We start from the raw sequence: 18,677 nt of genomic DNA on the forward strand, positions 1-18,677 counted from the left end.
TGGCTCTGGAAATGGTGCATACACATTCTTAAGTTAAGAATGTAGTATGTAAAAGCTATAATCTATTTTGTATGCTTTTATATATTTTAGTGTGTTTCCTTATTTTGAAGCACGTTGTTCATTTTACAGAAACTTTGCAAAATAAAACTTCCCTAAAAATGTAGCTTTAAGTCTGCAATACAGCTTACATTCTCAGAAAGCAAGGCAAGGGTTAAAGCTAGAACTGTTTTTTCACCACTTTTAATAAAATTAAAACAGTTCCTCATAATAGTTACAGTGAATGAGGGTTCTTTTAATAGTGTTTCTGCAGTATGGCATGAAAAGCAAAATTAGAAAATGTTATTTACTCCTGGGATTCAGCTTACCATATCATAGCAGAAGTCAGTAAAACATGGTGGATAATGAGCAATACGTCAGTAAAACCACACACTTGATGTTTGACTTGCTCTGTAAGGTATTAAGTAATTTGTTAGATTTCTCTTTTCTCTAATGAGATGTAGCCCAAGAGCTAAAGTGAGTTCCAAAGAGGTGTGTATTCAGAACACTTATAGTGGGGCTGTTAGAGTTGTATATTAAAAGCTGTCAAGGCAGTCTGTGCAGAAATGCATGGGGTTTATACTGCTGTCACTTGCGTTACAGTAATTTTGGACATAGTAAGAGTGAATTCCCCCTCCCCCCCCTTTATTTTTCCGCATGAACATTCCCAAAAGACGTCACATGCTTTAAAAATCCAAGGAAAAACACAAGTAGAATTGTAAACTACTTTAAATAATTGAGATGTGAGGTGCAGTCTGTCATAGCTTCAATTTGTGTGAATGGGATTGGAAATGTTCTCTCAGCTCTAGTTCTTGTTTAATTTTTCCAGTTGACTGAAATTATTTACATATACAAACTAGTTTCTCACTTTAGTCAGTTTTACCAAACTGTGACCTACCAGACTCCAGTGTTTTTATTTCAGTGCAAGAAAAGCAATCATCCAGCCAGCAAATGAGGTTTGAATAAGGTGTTATTCTGTACTTTAGACTGCACTGTAAGGCACTTTTATGTGAACTAATGATATGGTTTAAATAATTTTTAGCCCTCAGTTGAAACTGTAACATGAAGAAAATGGATTGTCTAATATGCTCTTCAAAAGTAAATGCCTAAACTAATCATGCTGATGACTTGGTGTTTTAAATAGGAGAATTGTTTGTCTACTACTACTTTCATGTTAAAAAGTCTAGCTTAAATTCAGGCTCAAACATCTTCAGATCTTGCAGATCAAAACATGTATCATTGACAGAAGTTGTGTCCTGAAGTACTGTCTTTCTGAGTAATCAATAGACTCTGGTTTTAAGATTTTTACATGACATGCATTTTGTCTTGTGCTCTGTAGGAATGTGCTTGATTGTGCTATTCTGTAAGTCTGCGGATGTATCCTACAGAAAACCTGTTCCTGGTAACTATGCAGCAGTCCTCCTGTATCTGAACTCCAACAAAGCTTAATTCTGATGTCACTGTCTTTGCCCCTCTGAAATTATTTTGTACATACTTTCATGCTTTTACTGTGTCTTCTGCAGAGTGCCTGTAGCTCCCAGCTCTCTCTCACAGCCTAAGCCTTATCACGGGTCCAAGAACATGTCAGTAGCAGCTTCCACTGTTTCATCTGCTATCTCATCTCAGGCTAGGTATATCTGTAAAGCTCTCTTCTTTTAATTTGTTTTTATTCTGTATTACTCTCTGTGATTTAAGGTTTTCACCTTCTTAAGAGACTGGCTTTGGCAGGGACCACTGAAAAGCATGACATGTTTAAAGGAACAGCCTTCTTGCTTATCTTTCATATTAAAACTGAGCTAGGAAACACCTAAGCTCTAGATTTAAGATATGTGACCAAAATAGCCTTTTGGAACAAAGGTGTTTAATTTGGTTGGTTTATGCTGGTTTTGCCATTCTAAGATGAAAATATTTGTCTAGTGACACTGGTGAGAATGACAGACTTTTTTTTTTTTTTTTTCTTGGTGAAAACAGGGTCCCAGGAATCACAGACCTTCTTTTATTATGCTTTTCATCATGACTTAACGAAAGACCACTGATAGGGAAAGGTACCATCTATCACTAGAAAGAGAATGCTGCTGTACTGCTTCACTGCTAAGCCTTTTCACTGCTTTCATTAACACTTTGTCAAGACTAATAGAGGAGAAACCAGTACATTGTAAGATTCATTATTTGAACACAATCTTCAGAAATAATGAAAAGCTGAATCAGCAATACATTTGAGATTATAATTATCCAGGTCTCTCTTATCTTGATATGAAAAGGAGTCATAGAATGGTTTGGGTTGGAAGGGACCTTAAAAATCACCTGGTTCCAAGTCCTCTGCCATGGACAGGGACACCTTCCAAAGCTATACGTCAAGAAGTATAATGATATTTCTCAAGAGTGAAGAAGGATCTTTCTCAGTGAAGAAATTTATCCTAAAATGCAATCAAAACCTCCCCTGGTGCAACTTAATACTGTTTTCGCTTGTCCTATGGCTTGTTACTTGGGAGAGTACTCACTGATTTTCAGAAGTAATTCTTACATTGCTTTTTATTCAGTATGTGTAGTATGATTAAATTCATAAGTATCACCAGTGCTAGTTCATCCACCATTTGTTTTAGTAACAGATCTCTTTTCAGCTAGTTGTTGCAGGAGACCATTAAAAGTCTCTTATAACCAGGGAAAATCCTTAGCTGCCTAAGCAAAGGTAACTGTGAATATCTGAGCTACAGAAAATACTGTTTTAGGGTTTCTCTCAATTGAGTACTGCAGTGTATCCATCAGTCAGAAGATGAAATTAGATTGAAGCCTTGGTGACTACTCTGGCTGGCGAGAAGACATCTTCATATTTTATTAGTCTGTATATTAGGACCCATATACCTCTCTTGCTATTAGAGGTATATTTTCACTTACGTGCATAAGAGATTGCCTTGGTATTTTACTGCCTTCAGTGAGAATTATATGTAGTAGCTAATAATAGCACTCTGAAGCCTGCACGTAGTAGTAGTTCTGCATGTAATACTTTTTATTTCTGCAGTATATGCATATTTCATTGAGATTAGCATTGCTGTCACACAGGATCTTAGTTTTTCTCCTTCAAGAAAAACGATCAGAAAATATAAGACTTCCTTTTAAAGAACAATTTTTTGGCGGAATGCAGAAAGATAAAATCACAGATGCATTGCATCTATCAGTTTTAGGATTCCATTGATAAAAGCTTAATCAGATTTATTTTATTGCACATCCATGATTAGAAAGGCTTGAGTAAAAAACATTCTTCTACTCATTGAGAATTTCTGAGTATCTTAAACAGGAGAATATAAGGGAAGGGCTAAAGAACACACCACACTTTCAAAATGTCAAAACTACAAATTTTCCAGTTTTAAGAAATAGCTTTATTTCAGGTTTGTTTGGTTTGGTTTTTTTTAATTATTCTGTGAAGCTGCCTGACTGGGTGAAGAATAACACAGACTTGAACACTGAGCAAACTGCTAGTCCATTCTGAATTAGTTATAAGACCCCACCTGGAGTCATCTAAAAACTTTGGAACCCAATATTAATATATGAATCATAGTGTCATGAGCTTTTAAATCAGAGCCATAAAAGTGGTAGATCTCTAGAAACCTTTCAGAGGCAGTTTATCATCATAGAAAATCTTTAAAATAAGGCTGCCCAAGTAGGCAGAAGGCATATTTTCACAAAATGGTTAGTGTGTGCATACTTTTTTTTTAACTGAAGGCTGTGCATTTAAGAAGCTCATAATTCATTTGTATTGATCCCAAAACTAAGGACAGACCTTCTGAATCCCAGAATAGGCATTCTTCACATTGAAGTATGGTAGCTGTGTTAGAATATGTATATACAGAATGTAACGGGGGCAGATTGACAACTGCTGGCATAGCTTTTGGTATAAAAAGTAGACGCAGATATTTGTTGTTATCTTTTGGGATAAATCTGCTCTTCCATAAATGACCTTTGTTTTCATTGCTGTCTTGGAAATGACAGTCAAACAACAATTATGTATAGTTTACATATAAACAGCTAATAAATTAGTATAAAGATAGCCATTATTTCCTGACACTACTTGCATGGCTGTCTTAGAGCTAATATAATACTACTTCTTGATTTATATCCACTTGACTTTAATTTTACATTCTTTTAATGGGGAGAAGGGAAGCAGTGTGTGGCCTTGACATTACAAATTAATTTGTAGTTATATATCAATATGAACTAATCAGTGTGAATCACAACTTTAATGAGTATAAAAAGGTCACCTTGAGATATTAAAGTTTACTTCCAATTCAAATGTCTTTTATCTCTTGCATTATTGGCATGAACCATTTTACCTTTTCCTGCCCCTTTGAGAGGAAGCAGGTTGTCTGGGGAGACTCGATGTCTCCATTCTTTGAAGGTTTTCAAGACATCACTGGATAAGACACTGAGTAACCTGGGCTGACCTCAAAGCTGGACCTGCTTTGAGCAGGAGGCGAGGTGAGAGACCTCCTGAGGTCTCATCCAACCTCAGAATTCTGTGAACCTGTGAAAACAGCTGTCCATTTCAGAAAGCAATGCCTTAATCAGACTACTAAAAAACTATTGCTTGTACCTGGCAATTATTTAAGTCAAAGATGTAAGATCTACTGTGCATCAGCTTTATATGCTGCTGTCCTAAGATATTACTTGCCAATGGAAGACACAGGGTATCATGCTAACTTATGCTTTGAGCTGTTTTGAGCTGGCAAATGTTATTGTCTTAGCTGGTGTCTCTCTTGGAAGTTCAGTAATGCAGCAAACCTTGGGACACAAAGGCAAATCAGAAACTTGTCAGACTTGTAAAAAATGCATTCCCTAATAGCTGGATAAAGAAGCAAACCCCATTTGTTTGGTTTTCTGGAGGGCTGTGTTGTAGCTGAAATAGGTTCTTTATTTTTGAGCGCTACTTCCATCTTTGTTTTTAAAACTGTCATATATTATAGCTAGTGTATTCAAGCATAAAGGACTAAAACTGACTTCTAAATTAATGTGTAATTCAAAGCATGCCGAAGTACAGACTTAAAAATCCAGTTTCAGCTTCACATATACCATTGGAGCATTGCAGCATTTCATATGATTTTAGTTCAAAATAAAATATGGATGACCTTAGTTACAACAGTATCCCCACCCTGTAAAACCTGCTCAGATAGAATGAGGCTGAGATTCTGCCACCATTGTTTCAGTGTTTGTTGGTTTGGTTTTGGTTTGGTTTGTTTTTTCCTTCTAGATACCTTAAAAAGGTCTGCCAAGAAAATGTGGGAGGATTTCTTAGTCACAGTCCTTAACCATTTAAATCTGATTTTAAACTTTGGTAGATCCAATTTCTATAGTGATTTTGCCTTTGTGAACAAGGCTGTATGCATAACATCTAACATGAGTAAAACCTGTATAATGTTCCTAAAGAGGAATGATTGAACTAAGTCATTAATCCTTAACTGACTGTGTTACATTTCCTTTTAAATCTGCAATGTTATGTTACTTTTTCACTTGCAATCTTACTTACAAAGAGGAAAACATAGCCGGAGTGTTTTAAATACACTATGAAGCTCTTTATGCAAGTGGTTGTTCCATCTGGAAGATAAAAGCAGGGCAACACCGAGACAGCACTCTGGGGATACAAAAACAGGAGAAATGATGGAAAGTTACAGCTGTGGTTCTAAAGGGAAGGTGTAGGTTTTGTGATCCTAGGATTTTAATCCAAGCACTGTGTCTGTGGTAAAGGGAAGAAAATCTCTTCTTCAGAAGCTATGGAAATGACTGATACATATGATAGGCTTCCAGTAATTCTGGCAAATGTGGGCTGTGCTTCTGTGGGATATGATTGATGCCATGCAGCCCTGCTCTGCTCTGTATTTAGACCAGAGTGGTGTTCATTCTGAATCCTCTTGTTTCTCGTATCATACATTATGTAGGCTTTTAAGTATTTTCTGTATTTCTAGAAAAGAATCATTCACGTTCTGAAGCGATGCTGTTTCCCCAAGAAAAAAAAAAATCTCCCTGTTTCCCTAAGACTCTCTGTAGTAAATGAAGAGGAGAATGGTACAGCAAAGGAAAAGTTTAATGTGATGGCTTCATGTTATTGCTGCAACTATCTTCAGCCTGTCCTTTCTGTGGGGTTGTCCTAGTTGCTTCATAAGCTAAGAAACTTAGGTGATCTTTGGACTTCAGTTCATTCAAGGTTTTCTTTTAAGGTTTGATGCAACTTTAGCTTATGACACTGACAAAAAGAAACTCATACTTTTTCTGTGCTAATACAAATAAATGGTGAATGTGAAAGCAAACAATGCAGTGGTTGATTTAAAATTCAACAACTAAAGAATGAGAAAAACTGAATAAGAATGACTTAGGGAGCAGTACACCCAGCTCATTTATTTATGTTACTATTATTCAGGTTTCACTATGATTCCTAGCTTAAATAAGATAAGCAAGCAAAATGTAATTTGTAAAGTAATACTGATCTTATATGATTATAAATATGTACATGTTGTTTACTTTAGCACTTAAGAGCACCTCTTAATCATAAGGAAATTCACTGTAGGACAAGATATCTTGGTATATTTTTTCAAATACAACTTTTGTCTCATTTTAGTTTCAACCGGCATTCTTCCACCTCCATCAACTACCAATCAAAGAAGAGGTATAAATATGTTTTCTGCAGCTACACTACCTTAAAAGCACTTAACAAAACAGTTTACTGCTGCTAGTAGGCATCTAGTAAAGTGTTAACATAAAAATGATCTGCTTAGAAATATTTACTCTTTCTGACAACTAATAGTTTTCAGAGCCAGTATTTAATTTGCTGCCTGTCACATGTCGTTGGCTACTACAGATAAATTCAGTAAGGGTGCTTTCACTGCTTCTCAAGGTGCCATTGCTCCATTGCTTCCTGTCTCATGAAAGCATCTTTGATCCTTAGGACATCTTTTTATTCTTTTCCTTCTTTCTTTTTTTATTTTTTCTCTTTCCTTTCTTTCCCTTCCTTCTTTTCCTTCCTTCTTTCTTTTCATCACATGCATCTTTTCAGCAGAAATTCTGATAAATCTTTTAACTTCACTAAAACACTTAATGTAGCATATCATTTTATTTCTCTTTGACAAGCCTTCTGATCTTCCTCACTGTGATTAATATGCATCATACACTTGTAAAATAGTTCAGCAATTGACTTCTTTTAATTTTGCCATGATTTTGGTACTATGAATATGTGTGGGGGTTTATGTGTGGTGTTCTTTGTTTTTTCAACTTTATTTCCCTGAATATACAGGTGGTGTCATTTTACCATGCTGTTAACTTTGGGAAGCACTTGAATTTTGAATAACCATTTTTCTTCATGACAGTCTAAGTATCAGTCGTCTGGCTCAGAACTTCTTTATGTATTTTGTACATTAAGAGAGCTTCAAATGAGTCTTTCTACCAGTGGACCTTCAGATTAAGGCTGTATGACACATGATGTAAAATCTTTTAATCCACATTGTAAATATTGATCACTGATCCTGTAAAGGTAAGTATGTTTTACTGGTTTTCTGTCTTGTTTACCTTGAATAGTAGATTTTAAAACAAGGAAAAGTCTTTGATAGTATGTGTTTAGCTAAAGGCATTTTGAGAGTTGTATGTGATGCCAATGTACCCGAAGTGTACAACTTCCTGACTGTGATATGGTAGGAGCAATGATCCTCTGTCCAGTGACCCCGACTACAGTGCAGTCTTATGTACTACAGGTGAGGAGGCATCAACAGGAAATAGATGGTATGAATGAAAAGTAAAAATCCTTACTGTGCTTAGAATAGCTTTAGTGGTTACAAAATCACAGCATAGTTCACAACAGAATTTACGGTGAATACAAATCCACTAAAACTGTTTATCTTGGGAGAGTCCTGTTCACTCATGGTACAGTTCACTCATATAGCCCTAAGCCCTAGACTAAGTACAGAAATAATCAGTTGTAGTCATTGTAAAATAGCTATGTTTCTAGGTCTAATTAAACAGATAAATTAGCCTGAGGCAGTAATGCTATGCAAATTAGATCTATAATATAAGCACTATCAGAGTAGCAAAATGTTATGTTGTCAGGATAGGTTTGATTTGCTCAAAATTAAAAATCAAACATTTACATGTGTCAGAATGTGTTTTTTTTACCAGGACTCAAAGGAATTTGCTAGGTTTGCCATATGTAAAAATTATCCACATGGCATCTATTTCCACTGCTAAAGAATGCACAAATCAAGATGGACCAGTGGTCTTGCAAAGCTGGATGGTTCTTGTGCTGGCAACTGTTTTCCTATAGACAAAGCCAATATGGAAATAACTCCTAAGCTGTCAGCACAAATGGATAGGGATTTGATTCATACAGAGAGTGAAACTGAAGGGGAAAACAAAGTAGAAGTATGTTTTCCTGGTGAGCAAGAATGATGTTCAACAATGAATGTTTGGTTTTTTTATTGCACACATCTCAGTATCTGTTGCTTCCCTCCCTCGTACTTTATTCTTTCTTGCTTGCTTTGTTTATAATGCTCTTTTAGTGGTCTATGAAGCAAAGTCACTACAAATAAAATCATCCTAAGTAATAGGCAAATAGATGAGGCATGTATTTCAATGTGTTACTTTGGTCAAACTGAGAATCACTATCCGAGCCATAAGATAGAGAAAAGCTATTTCTCATTGATGTTTCGAATCCTGAGCAAAAGTTTTTAATCTAGGAATGCAGCAAGTGCATGATAATATTGCATATCATGTGCTTTTGGGTTAGCTAAATCTGAACATTAGAAAAATTATTGTAAATCCTGTTTTCAGTTTAAACAGGGAAAAGAGTTAGTTTCAGAAATGATTTTTTAAAGGTCACTACAGTCTTTCTGAAAAAGAGTACAATGCTTATAAACAGTAGTTAGTATTTGTAGTAGCAGTGATTGTTCTTAAAATTGATCTTTTTAAGTCAAGGAGATATCCCTCATTGATTTATCTTACAAAAGAACAGGCCTGTTTGTTTACAGAGGGACAGAAGATCCCAACTTTGTAGGCATGTTCCTGAAGTCTAATCCCTTGTTAAACTTAGAATTCCTTTAATAAATTTCTCATATTCCTTCAGTAAGCTATTTTCTGTGACAACAAGAGCGACTTGGCATTATTCAAAATCCTTATTTGGCTATTTTTTCTTTTCAAAGAATTGTCTCAGCCTTTCTTAGCAATGACAACTAATGAATCTCACTATGTTCTCTCCATAGCTCTCAAGGACAGTTCCTCTCCCAGTGCTTTGGAAGCTGCCAAATCCATCATTTCAGTATCAGTAACTTTTGCTGTTTGTAAAGTTGCTCATACCTTCATTTTGCTTTTAGAAACACAAGTCAGTCATATACTCCAATGCCAGTTTCTGGAAGCTATGGTGAAAGTCCTGCTGCTTCTGGTACTTCCAAAATGAGAGTTGTTACTACTGCCAGCATAAAGCCTTCTGTCTACCAGCCAGGTAAGGTAGCTTCAACACACTGAGAGGATTCAGAAAAGAAATGCACAAGCTTCTTTTAGAAAAAGAAAATGCAAAGAGTGCACATCTTGCAATAGGACACACATTAGGAAAGATTTACACACATGGACCAAATGCTGCTAGTTGGTAGTTTTGTTTCAGGTTATCTTAAGATCAAGGATTATGTTGTATTTGTATTCTGCTTTGGAGTGAAAATGTGGAAGAAATGGAAAAAGAAGAAAAGCAAGGGGGAAATCTGTAATAAAAAATATGTAGCCTGGTTTTTCAAAAGAAATACATTTGTAAAATAACCTAGTGTGCCCAGTTGGGAGCCCAGTTACACTTCAAAGTTGCTAAAACAGCTTAAGAATGCACAACTCAGGTAGGAAATAAGTAAAGGTAGCTTGAGTAGGATATATTTGCAAAATAGACAGGGCCACACACTGAACTTCTCAAACTCAGGCTTATAGTTGATATAAAGATCGACCTATTAAGGTATTTCATATGCTATGCTTCTATTTCCCACATACCTAGTTTATGAAGGAATATATTTGATTATTCATACATGTGGAAAATATACTCCTTGATGTTATTTAAATTCCCCTTGTATTAATGTGTTACCAACAGAGTGAACTAAAACCATTGATGACCAAATGTGAACCCTCAAAATGAACAAATTAAATGAGGCAGCAATATAAGTCTAAATGCAGTTCTGTTTCAAATTAAGCTTCTCCTGATCTTAGCAAAAGAATTAAAATGTTGATTTATATCTTGATTGTCAAGTAAATATGAAACGGCCAAGAATTCTAACAAGCTTAAACTCTGTCTTCTGTAATGTTCTATCTCTGGATCTACTGAAATGAAACCAATGCAGAAATTTTACTCAGACGTAAAGCAGACAGAAAGATTAATTGCTTGATTTTTGTATTTGAGATATAAAGGTGGAAAAGCCAGTTCAGAGTTATCATGAGCTGTTTAAGGGTCTCAAAGTAAATACAAATTTCAGCTTCTCATTTGCTTTTGGTTAAGTGTGTCGGCATATACCATGTTCTCACTGAAGGCAAATATTAATTATTTTTGTCTTGCAAAAGAAGGAAAGATGAAGACAGGGTTTATTTCCATAACGCAGAACAGAGCAAACTGTGGCATGTCAGACTCTCTCCAAAATACACTGATTGCTACAAAGCCCAATGCTCATTTGGGGGAATTATAAACTCCAGTTCTCAATATGCAAACCTGCCACAGAAATTAATCTGTAGCTGTATCAAATTAGTAGCTGTATCTGCTAAAGAAAAAGCTGGCTGTTGAATTAGACTTGGAATAAGAGGCAATGTTTTTGTTCTCTCCTGTGTGGGGTGTCTTCTTTGCAATTCCTTATATTGCTGGTTTTGAGCCCTACTGCCAATAAAGGCCTAAAGTACACAGTATGGAAACTGTTCTGTGTCACTATTTATACAGCAAATTTACTTCAGCTGCACATATTGTCTGACTGCATGTGGAACATTCTTATTTTGCAGGCACTGCAAGGATATAGTGTACTTTAGAGGGCAGGAGAAAATTCAGAATAATACCTGATGTGATATATTACAAAGACAAAATTCAAATAGCATTAAGATTGGCAGAGAAAGAAACAGTAAGTCTCCCTATATTGTTCAAGACTTTGAAATATCCAGTAAAGGATTTGATTCTAAAATACCTTTGGAATTGAACCCCAAAATTATTCAGGTATAAAAGACATTACATACAAGAATTTTATTGAAGATGTTTGGGTTTTCTTGTACATTTTTAAAGTTTTATATATTTGATGTAGCAGCATTTCATTGTTTTGGAAGGTGAGCTGGCCCCAGATGCAGTTGCAGTCCTGAGCAAACAGGAAATTGTCACTTGGGAAGAAATGGAGGAAACGACATTTCCTGTCACAGATGGGAAAGTTCAATAGTACTTTGAAACAAGCCATCAAGACAGTTATAAAACTTCCTCACTCAGCCTTGTCAATGCACATAAATTCTGTCCAGCAGCATAAAATTCAGCCTCAATCTGAGAGACCAACTGTTCTCAAATTGATAAATGAGATCACAAAATACCTATTTTTCTTCCAACCTGAATACAACCTCAGGCTTTTGCAATAACTATACTCTCACTTATCAAATAATTTCTTAGACTTCTATTTTTCTAAATCTACTGTGTGAAAAGTCCGAAATAGTGGAGATTAAGGGTTTGCAACATAGAATTTAGAAGAGGAATGACTTTATCCTAGCTATCAGAGTTGATGGGAATGAAATGACTGGTTTCCCATAAAAAAGTGGACCAGCAACTTCCAGATTAAAACATGCAGCAGCAGTCTCATACATGCAATATCCAGAAACCTGAATCAATCACTAAGAGAATTTACAGGACTATTTTAATCTGTGTCAGTTTGAAAATAAATAAATAAATGGGGCTAAATTTTGTTTATACTGAAAACAATCTCAAAATTACATTGGTAAGTATCTCACTTAGATCTGAGTAATCTACACTTTAAAGCAAAGAAAGAGTGCTACTTTGACTAACCTAATGCAGTAGGAATTGGCTGCTGCTAAAAATCTTTGTTTTCTTCCTACAGGGAAAAATCTGAACTCCAAATTCTTTTCCCTTCAGAACTCGTTTTTAAAAGGAGCATACTTCTTTTCTGAACAAGGTCCACTAGATGGCAGAAAAATACTTGTGTTTCCTTTCTTGTATGCTTTCCAAGCCTAGAATAGTGCTTTCATACAGTCCAAGCAACTCAAACGCCAGAATTATACTACGAAGTAACATGATACCTGAAAGTAAGAAAGCAAATCTTTCCTTTTAAATCCCAAGCCCTAATAGGGCTACTCATGTATGTAGAAGTGCTCAAGTGTAAAGGCCTAATCTGCTCTTTTAGAAATTGGTAGAAAAATTCCCACAGATCTCAAATGAACTTTTCACTCAATCCTGAGCACCTTTAAAACTAAAACAGCAAGTTACATACCATCTTCCATTTTAAATTCTTCTAAATATGAATATAGAGGACATAGAATCATAGAATGGTTAGAGTTGGAAAGGACCTTAAGATCATCCAGTTGCAACACCCCTGCCATGGGCAGGGACACCTCAAAGTAGACCATGTCTCCCAAGGCTCTGTCCAACCTGGCCTTGAACACTACCAGGGATGAAGCATTTGCCACATATTTGGGCAACCTGTTCCAGTGCCTCACTACCCTCACAGGAAAGGACTTCTACCTTATATCTAATCTGAACTTCCATGTTGTGTTATCCGTTGTATCCGTCATCTACTATGTACTGGAACAGTATATAGGAAAATTTGGGTCTTCAAGGATGTGGCCAGTAAGCATAGAACAAGCAAAATCAGTTGTGATTATGAATTATATTTGTTACTGGAAAATTACAAATAACCATTACGTGTTTTACTATCAGAGGAAAACAGAAAAGGGAAATTGTTTTCACAGTGTGAGCTATTATGTAAGACTAAAGTATTAGATTATATGACTCTTTATCAAATGCATCTTTGGTACACACCTTTTGTGGAGGGAAGATATCCATTGACCACAAATGAAGAGCTGATGGGGAGAATTCCAGATTTCCCAGAAGCAAGGAATTTGCTTGCTCCTACTGCTGTTAAGAGAAACCTCTTCTGCCATTCTCTCAAGATAACAATAGTCCCATTCTTTCTCTCCTACTCGAAGAGAGTCTGAGGACTGAGTGAAACAAGGTGATAGAGGCTGGGTTACAGAATTGTTGTAAGTATTCATTTTTGAACAGTCAAGGGTCAGCTCACACAGTACTGATATTTTGATTATCTCTTATATACTGAATCTTAGTACAGTTTAACAGCAAATAGCACCTTTTTATCTGCTGCATGTATGTTGGAAGACTTTGAAATACACAAACATACAAGGTGAATTTGTATGGCAGAAGTTACTAAGATGAGAGTTGTTCGAATAAGCTTACTGTTATAACTCTAAGATAATAGAACTTCCCAGGGAAGTTGTGAATGCTCCATCCCTGGCAGTGTTCAAGGCCAGGTTGGACAGATCCTTGGGTGACATGGTTTAGCGGGAGGTGTCCCTGCCCATGGCAGGGGGGTTGGAACTTGATGATCTTAAGGTCCTTTCCAACCCTAACTATTCTGTGATTCTATAATAACAACTCCTTCTTAACAACAATAGCTAAAATCTCCAAGTTACTGGAACCCTTCTAATACACTGCAATGACACTATTTTAAATAACAGTAATTCCTGCCTGTTCATGGGGAGGAAATACGTTGTAATAAATCCAGCCTGTGAAAGCAAATTAGAATAGCTGAAAAGAGAACTCGGAGCAGTTACAAACACCCAATATTTGTATTTTGCAATAATTCCCCTGGTATCTTCTTTCAGCAACTGGAAAAAAAAAAATAATTCTGCTTTATTTTACTGCAGCAAGTAGAAAAGATAGAGTAAAAAGAAATATAGGGTAGAGAGAATAAGCACTTCCCCAGTGTTTATCCTTCAAAGGAGTCTAGATTAATCCAAACCCAGATGAATCATATGCTGTCTACACTGGTTGGAATAAACTAACTGGAAAAATAAAACACCGTCATTGTGAGATTAAGGGAGAAAAAGTGAAAAGCTAAGAGGTTGTAAGCATTTATGAAAGACAGTCGTAGAAAAAGGTATCCTAAAAATGGTACCTGGACTGGATTTGTTCTTCACTTCTGGAACTCTGGGTTCGAACATCTCACCATTTTGTTAGGCCCCTGTGGGATACACTGCTGTTCTTTGCATGAACAAGAATTGGCTCTTGGGAGAGGGAGAATCCTTTCACAAAACTGAGTGAGCTAGAAGTCACCTTATTTAATTAGAGAGCCTCATAGGTGGGAGCCTTTTGAACTCACCAATTAGAGATGAAATATTGCCTTCTAATTTTGCCTAGCTTAATAGCTTAATACCTTAATACATAAATAGCAACAGCCTCAGGATTTAAAGAGATTGCATATAAACTGAGTTCTGAAATCTTTAAACACTGTTTACCATACCGAAGTTAAAAAAGAAGCCTGAAGCTAAGGTGGGATAGAGTTTTATGAAGCAGAAATTTTGTTGATAGTGTAGCACAAGAAAATTTTATCAAAAGATTCATTAGCTTCAACTCCGAACTCAGTAAAAAAATCAGAGATCACTGGGGTGATCACAGTGGATTGATATATATGCAATTTAAGTACCTTTAATTGCCAGTAATCAGTATTCTGTGTGGATGGGTGTGGGCTAAGGGAGGAGTGTTAAGTAGAACAATCTTCTTACCATTTAATTATGCAGAAAGATCCATGTTACACTCAGAACCTTTATACCTGCAAGCTCCTTAAAACTGTAAACGTTGTATTTGATCATCATTTTATTGGCATTGTGATCTACAAGGCGCAGGGTATTTAACTAGACTGCAGAACTGACTTCTGTTCCCAAATCTATGCTCTTTCCAAGCTTCTGTTCCTTCTCACACAAACCATCATTCACTTTGTTTTCCTTGCAAAGGGCAAACTGCATTTAGTGCTCCTGTACTCGGCAAAGCGAGGCAGTTTCTTGGGCAGTGACTTTAGTCAGTACAAGATCTGACATTTTGAAAAGAGATGGGCAATGGGAAAGCTTTTTGCTATGCGCAGGCTCTAGCTTCTGCTTATTTTTTGTGATAAAGCTCCACCCAAGATTAGAGCCTGGTGCATACAAACACAGAGGTAGTCTGCACTAAGATTTCATGTGATAGTCAAAAGGTGGAAGAAAGGAAGTGTAATATTTCCATTTTATACATAGGAACTGAAGCACAGAGATACTACGCTTTGCTTGAAGTTATACAGGAAGTCTGTGGGAAAGTGAAGAACTGAACAGTGATCAGTCATAACCACAAATCAGGCCTTCCTCTAAGTGCTCTTGGCTTTGTCTTGCTGGTCATGTGAGCTGAACTAGCTCCCTCAGTATTGTTTCTAGTGCTCTCTGTCTCTGTGTTCCTTGGTGAGCCTGTGTTTGGTGACATCTGTGGCAAATGCTGCATTTTAATGAATAGAACAAGATCAAAATTCAAGCATAACTTTTTATTGAAAATTGTGAGGAATTCCGTCTGAAATTTTATTATATGATCTGGTGTTTCTATTTTTAACTTGTCTTAAATAGATTATATGGCAGTCTTTGAAATTATCACAGAATTGTCATATCCATTCCTACCAGAAAATGAAGATATGTCCTTAAAAATGATCTCCATAAAATCTGTAAAAGCCAGCAGATAATGACTTCTGTAATGCATGTAGATTAGAAGTCAGTGACTGTGCTGATGTCCTTGGCCTCAGTCCAGAATTAAGGAGCAGTATGGGAAAGACCATAATTAAATGTCACCTGAAGCTTTTATTTTTTTATGTGTCACTTTTTTATGAGTACATCTGGTAAGTGTTGCTGTTTTGCCATCAAAAGAAAAGACTTTAAAATACTTCTTGCTTTCTTTTGGGATACTTAAAACAGCGCCGGCACCAGTTCATTCCTACACCCCTGCCAACGCTGAGCCTGCAAGTCGCCCTCCCTGGGTAACAGATGAGTCCTTTTCCCAGAAATTTGCACCTGGAAAAACCACCACCACTGTCACAAAGCACATCCTACCAAGGGGTGCTCCCGTACCATCTCCTGCCTCAACTTCTGCTTACCCATCTCCAGTTTCAACTTCTTCCCAAGCTCCTGCTAGAGGAACAGTTCAGAGGGCTGAGCGTTTTGCAGCCAGCAGCCGAACTCCTCTCTGTGGGCACTGTAACAGTATAATTCGGTAAGGTCATGAGGTTTTGAAAAGGGATGAAGCAGAAAAAGAAATAAATCAGAGACACTGGATATTGTATATTAATATACAGTACCAGAGCCTAAGACTCAGTTAAATTGCCCAGCAGGGATGTCTGTTTTCTGCTTCATTAATTTAACATTTCCAGAGCTCATTTTGCTATTCTGTGGTTCACTTTTTATCATTGCAAAGTTATACATGCTAATTGTTTGTTTCTTGAATTCTGTGGCAGATTGCTGTTTGTTTTTTAAACAAGTTTTTTGTCCTAAGGTACCCTTTGAAGGAAGTACATATAGCTTCATTGGGAGAGTTTGGGGGCTGAGGGGAGGATAATGGAGAGAAAGGGAAGAAGACATCATTTTGGAACAGCAGCCAAGTGTAATTGTTGCTTTTCTGTCTGGAAAAAGATAATGCCTACACTCTATTACCAGTGATTCATAGAATGCTTCTCCCTTCTCCTTTCCCAGTTCATTCTGCTGGACCATTGCCCATTGTTACCCTGTGGACTGCTAACCAACTTTAAGTAATCCATGTTTAATGATAGTCTCCCCCCACTAAAAGGAGCTGGTTTGGTGGTGTGGAATTGCTGATTATTGCCCTTCATATATCCTGAAATTGAAAGATTCCAGGAATAATCACTATACCTAAATACAATCAAGAGTAAATCACCAAAATGAATTTAATGTGTCTTCAGTATAATGAAACAGCAAGCTGTCATCTGGTAGTTTGACATTTCTTGAATATGCCACATGCAGTGCTCTCTCAGATGAGAAGAAGGCAGGAGAAGGAGACTTGAGGAACTATTGTGAGATGTGGGTGTTTTTGTTTGGAAACTTGCCTACTTTTTCATGCTTTCAAATAGTAGCATTATCTTCTGTGTTACAACCCTTGGCCTTTTCCTATTGTCTTTGCAGTTCTTTACAAAGGCCACTTAGAGCTATGGAGATAGGAAAATGATGATTTTTCTCACAGTTGTCTGTTAAATCCAATAGATATGACTAAACAATAATGAAAGATTTTAACCAATTGGCAAAGTGCGTGAGTAATGATCTTGAAAAAGACCATTTCTGTTCAGGCTTCTGGATCTTATTTTAATGCACTTTCATGGTTTAAGTAGAATGCTGTGTATGTGATGTCTAACAAAGTGGGTTTGTTATCAGGGTCATTCAATGCTTTTTTTTATCTATTGAGATAATTACAATTGTTTACAGGGGTCCTTTCCTGGTAGCCATGGGTCGCTCTTGGCACCCAGAAGAATTCAACTGTGCTTACTGCAAGACATCCTTGGCTGATATGTGCTTTGTGGAAGAGCAGAATAGTGTGTACTGTGAGCGCTGTTATGAACAGTTCTTTGCACCGACCTGTGCCAGATGCCACACTAAGATCATGGGGGTAAGAGAACAAGCTTAACCCTTTCTCCAACTGCATCATTCATTGAAATAATGAAGTAGTTTAGACTGTAAGTAGTGAATGTAGATATTTAATTATTTCCCCCATTTAATAATAATTTCCCAGCCTTTTGATTATTTCAGAATGAAAAACATACTATTTTATAGTAATTTTTATCTATCCAAAATCTTGGATATTTCTGTACCGTATTCAACTCTTTAGACAGAATATGTAATCCAGCTACCATCTCACTGAGTGTAAAATAAGTAACACTTCCTGGATAGTTCCTCACTATCTGATACATAGTTACTTTTTTCTATCTTTTCCTTATGTTTATAGTAAGAGACTTGAACTCGGTTGGTTTGTTGTATTTTTTTCTTACACAGGACTTAGTCTAAATTCCAATGGAATAGTCAGTGATCTTTAGGAAGAGGCCCATTGCTCTTGCTGCACCTCACTGGCAGCTAGCAACACATCTGCTAAGAGGAATTCTATTGACTTCTTATAGTTAAGAAAATCCAGAATAGATACAAAGATCTGAATTCCAGAAAGGCAAAACTAGGTGCCTATTTTGTCTTAATGTACTCATGCTTAGGTACAAGTAAATTTGCTACACATATACGTTAGATGGTGATGAGGTTGGAATACCATAAAATAATTTTAGCAAGGTAGTTATGCCTGCAGTTATAGAGAATATATGACATGATTCTCTTAAACAAGGAAGCAAGTAGTACCACAGTGTTTTTTCACTGTTTAGCTGTCACCTTTTGACATGTCTAAATGTTAGCATTGACAAACTAGATGCTTTTCTCTGCAATGGCCAATTAGGCATGGCAGCATCAGACATCTATGGTGAAGCTCTGGCTCCAACCAACTCTTGTTTGCTGCTGCAGCAGTAATTTTACAGCAAAGTACTGACTTAACTTACCTAATTAATGCTGGCACAAATCAGTTCCCCATTATGGATTTTCATCAGGAA

The 18,677-nt window shown here is 36.6% G+C and overlaps 1 protein-coding gene across 9 annotated transcripts in view; it reads left to right on the forward strand.

The window, feature by feature from the left end:
* Positions 1-18,677, forward strand: part of LDB3 (LIM domain binding 3) — a 124,782-nt gene that overhangs the window by 96,550 nt on the left and 9,555 nt on the right. For 6 of the 9 annotated variants that reach the window (XM_062618808.1, XM_062618807.1, XM_062618812.1 and 3 more), the window contains 5 exons: positions 1,560-1,667; positions 6,641-6,688; positions 9,378-9,505; positions 16,006-16,300; positions 17,521-17,701. In XM_062618808.1, coding sequence (XP_062474792.1) covers positions 1,560-1,667; positions 6,641-6,688; positions 9,378-9,505; positions 16,006-16,300; positions 17,521-17,701 — 760 coding nt within the window. The remainder of the gene's footprint in view (positions 1-1,559; positions 1,668-6,640; positions 6,689-9,377; positions 9,506-16,005; positions 16,301-17,520; positions 17,702-18,677) is intronic. The other 3 variants (XM_062618811.1, XM_062618814.1, XM_062618813.1) reach the window with 2 other exon arrangements.

Source organism: Pezoporus occidentalis, unplaced genomic scaffold (assembly GCF_034315485.1).
Source record: "Pezoporus occidentalis ecotype Australia unplaced genomic scaffold, CSIRO_AGI_Poc_V1 ctg204, whole genome shotgun sequence".
Taxonomy (NCBI): domain Eukaryota; kingdom Metazoa; phylum Chordata; class Aves; order Psittaciformes; family Psittacidae; genus Pezoporus; species Pezoporus occidentalis.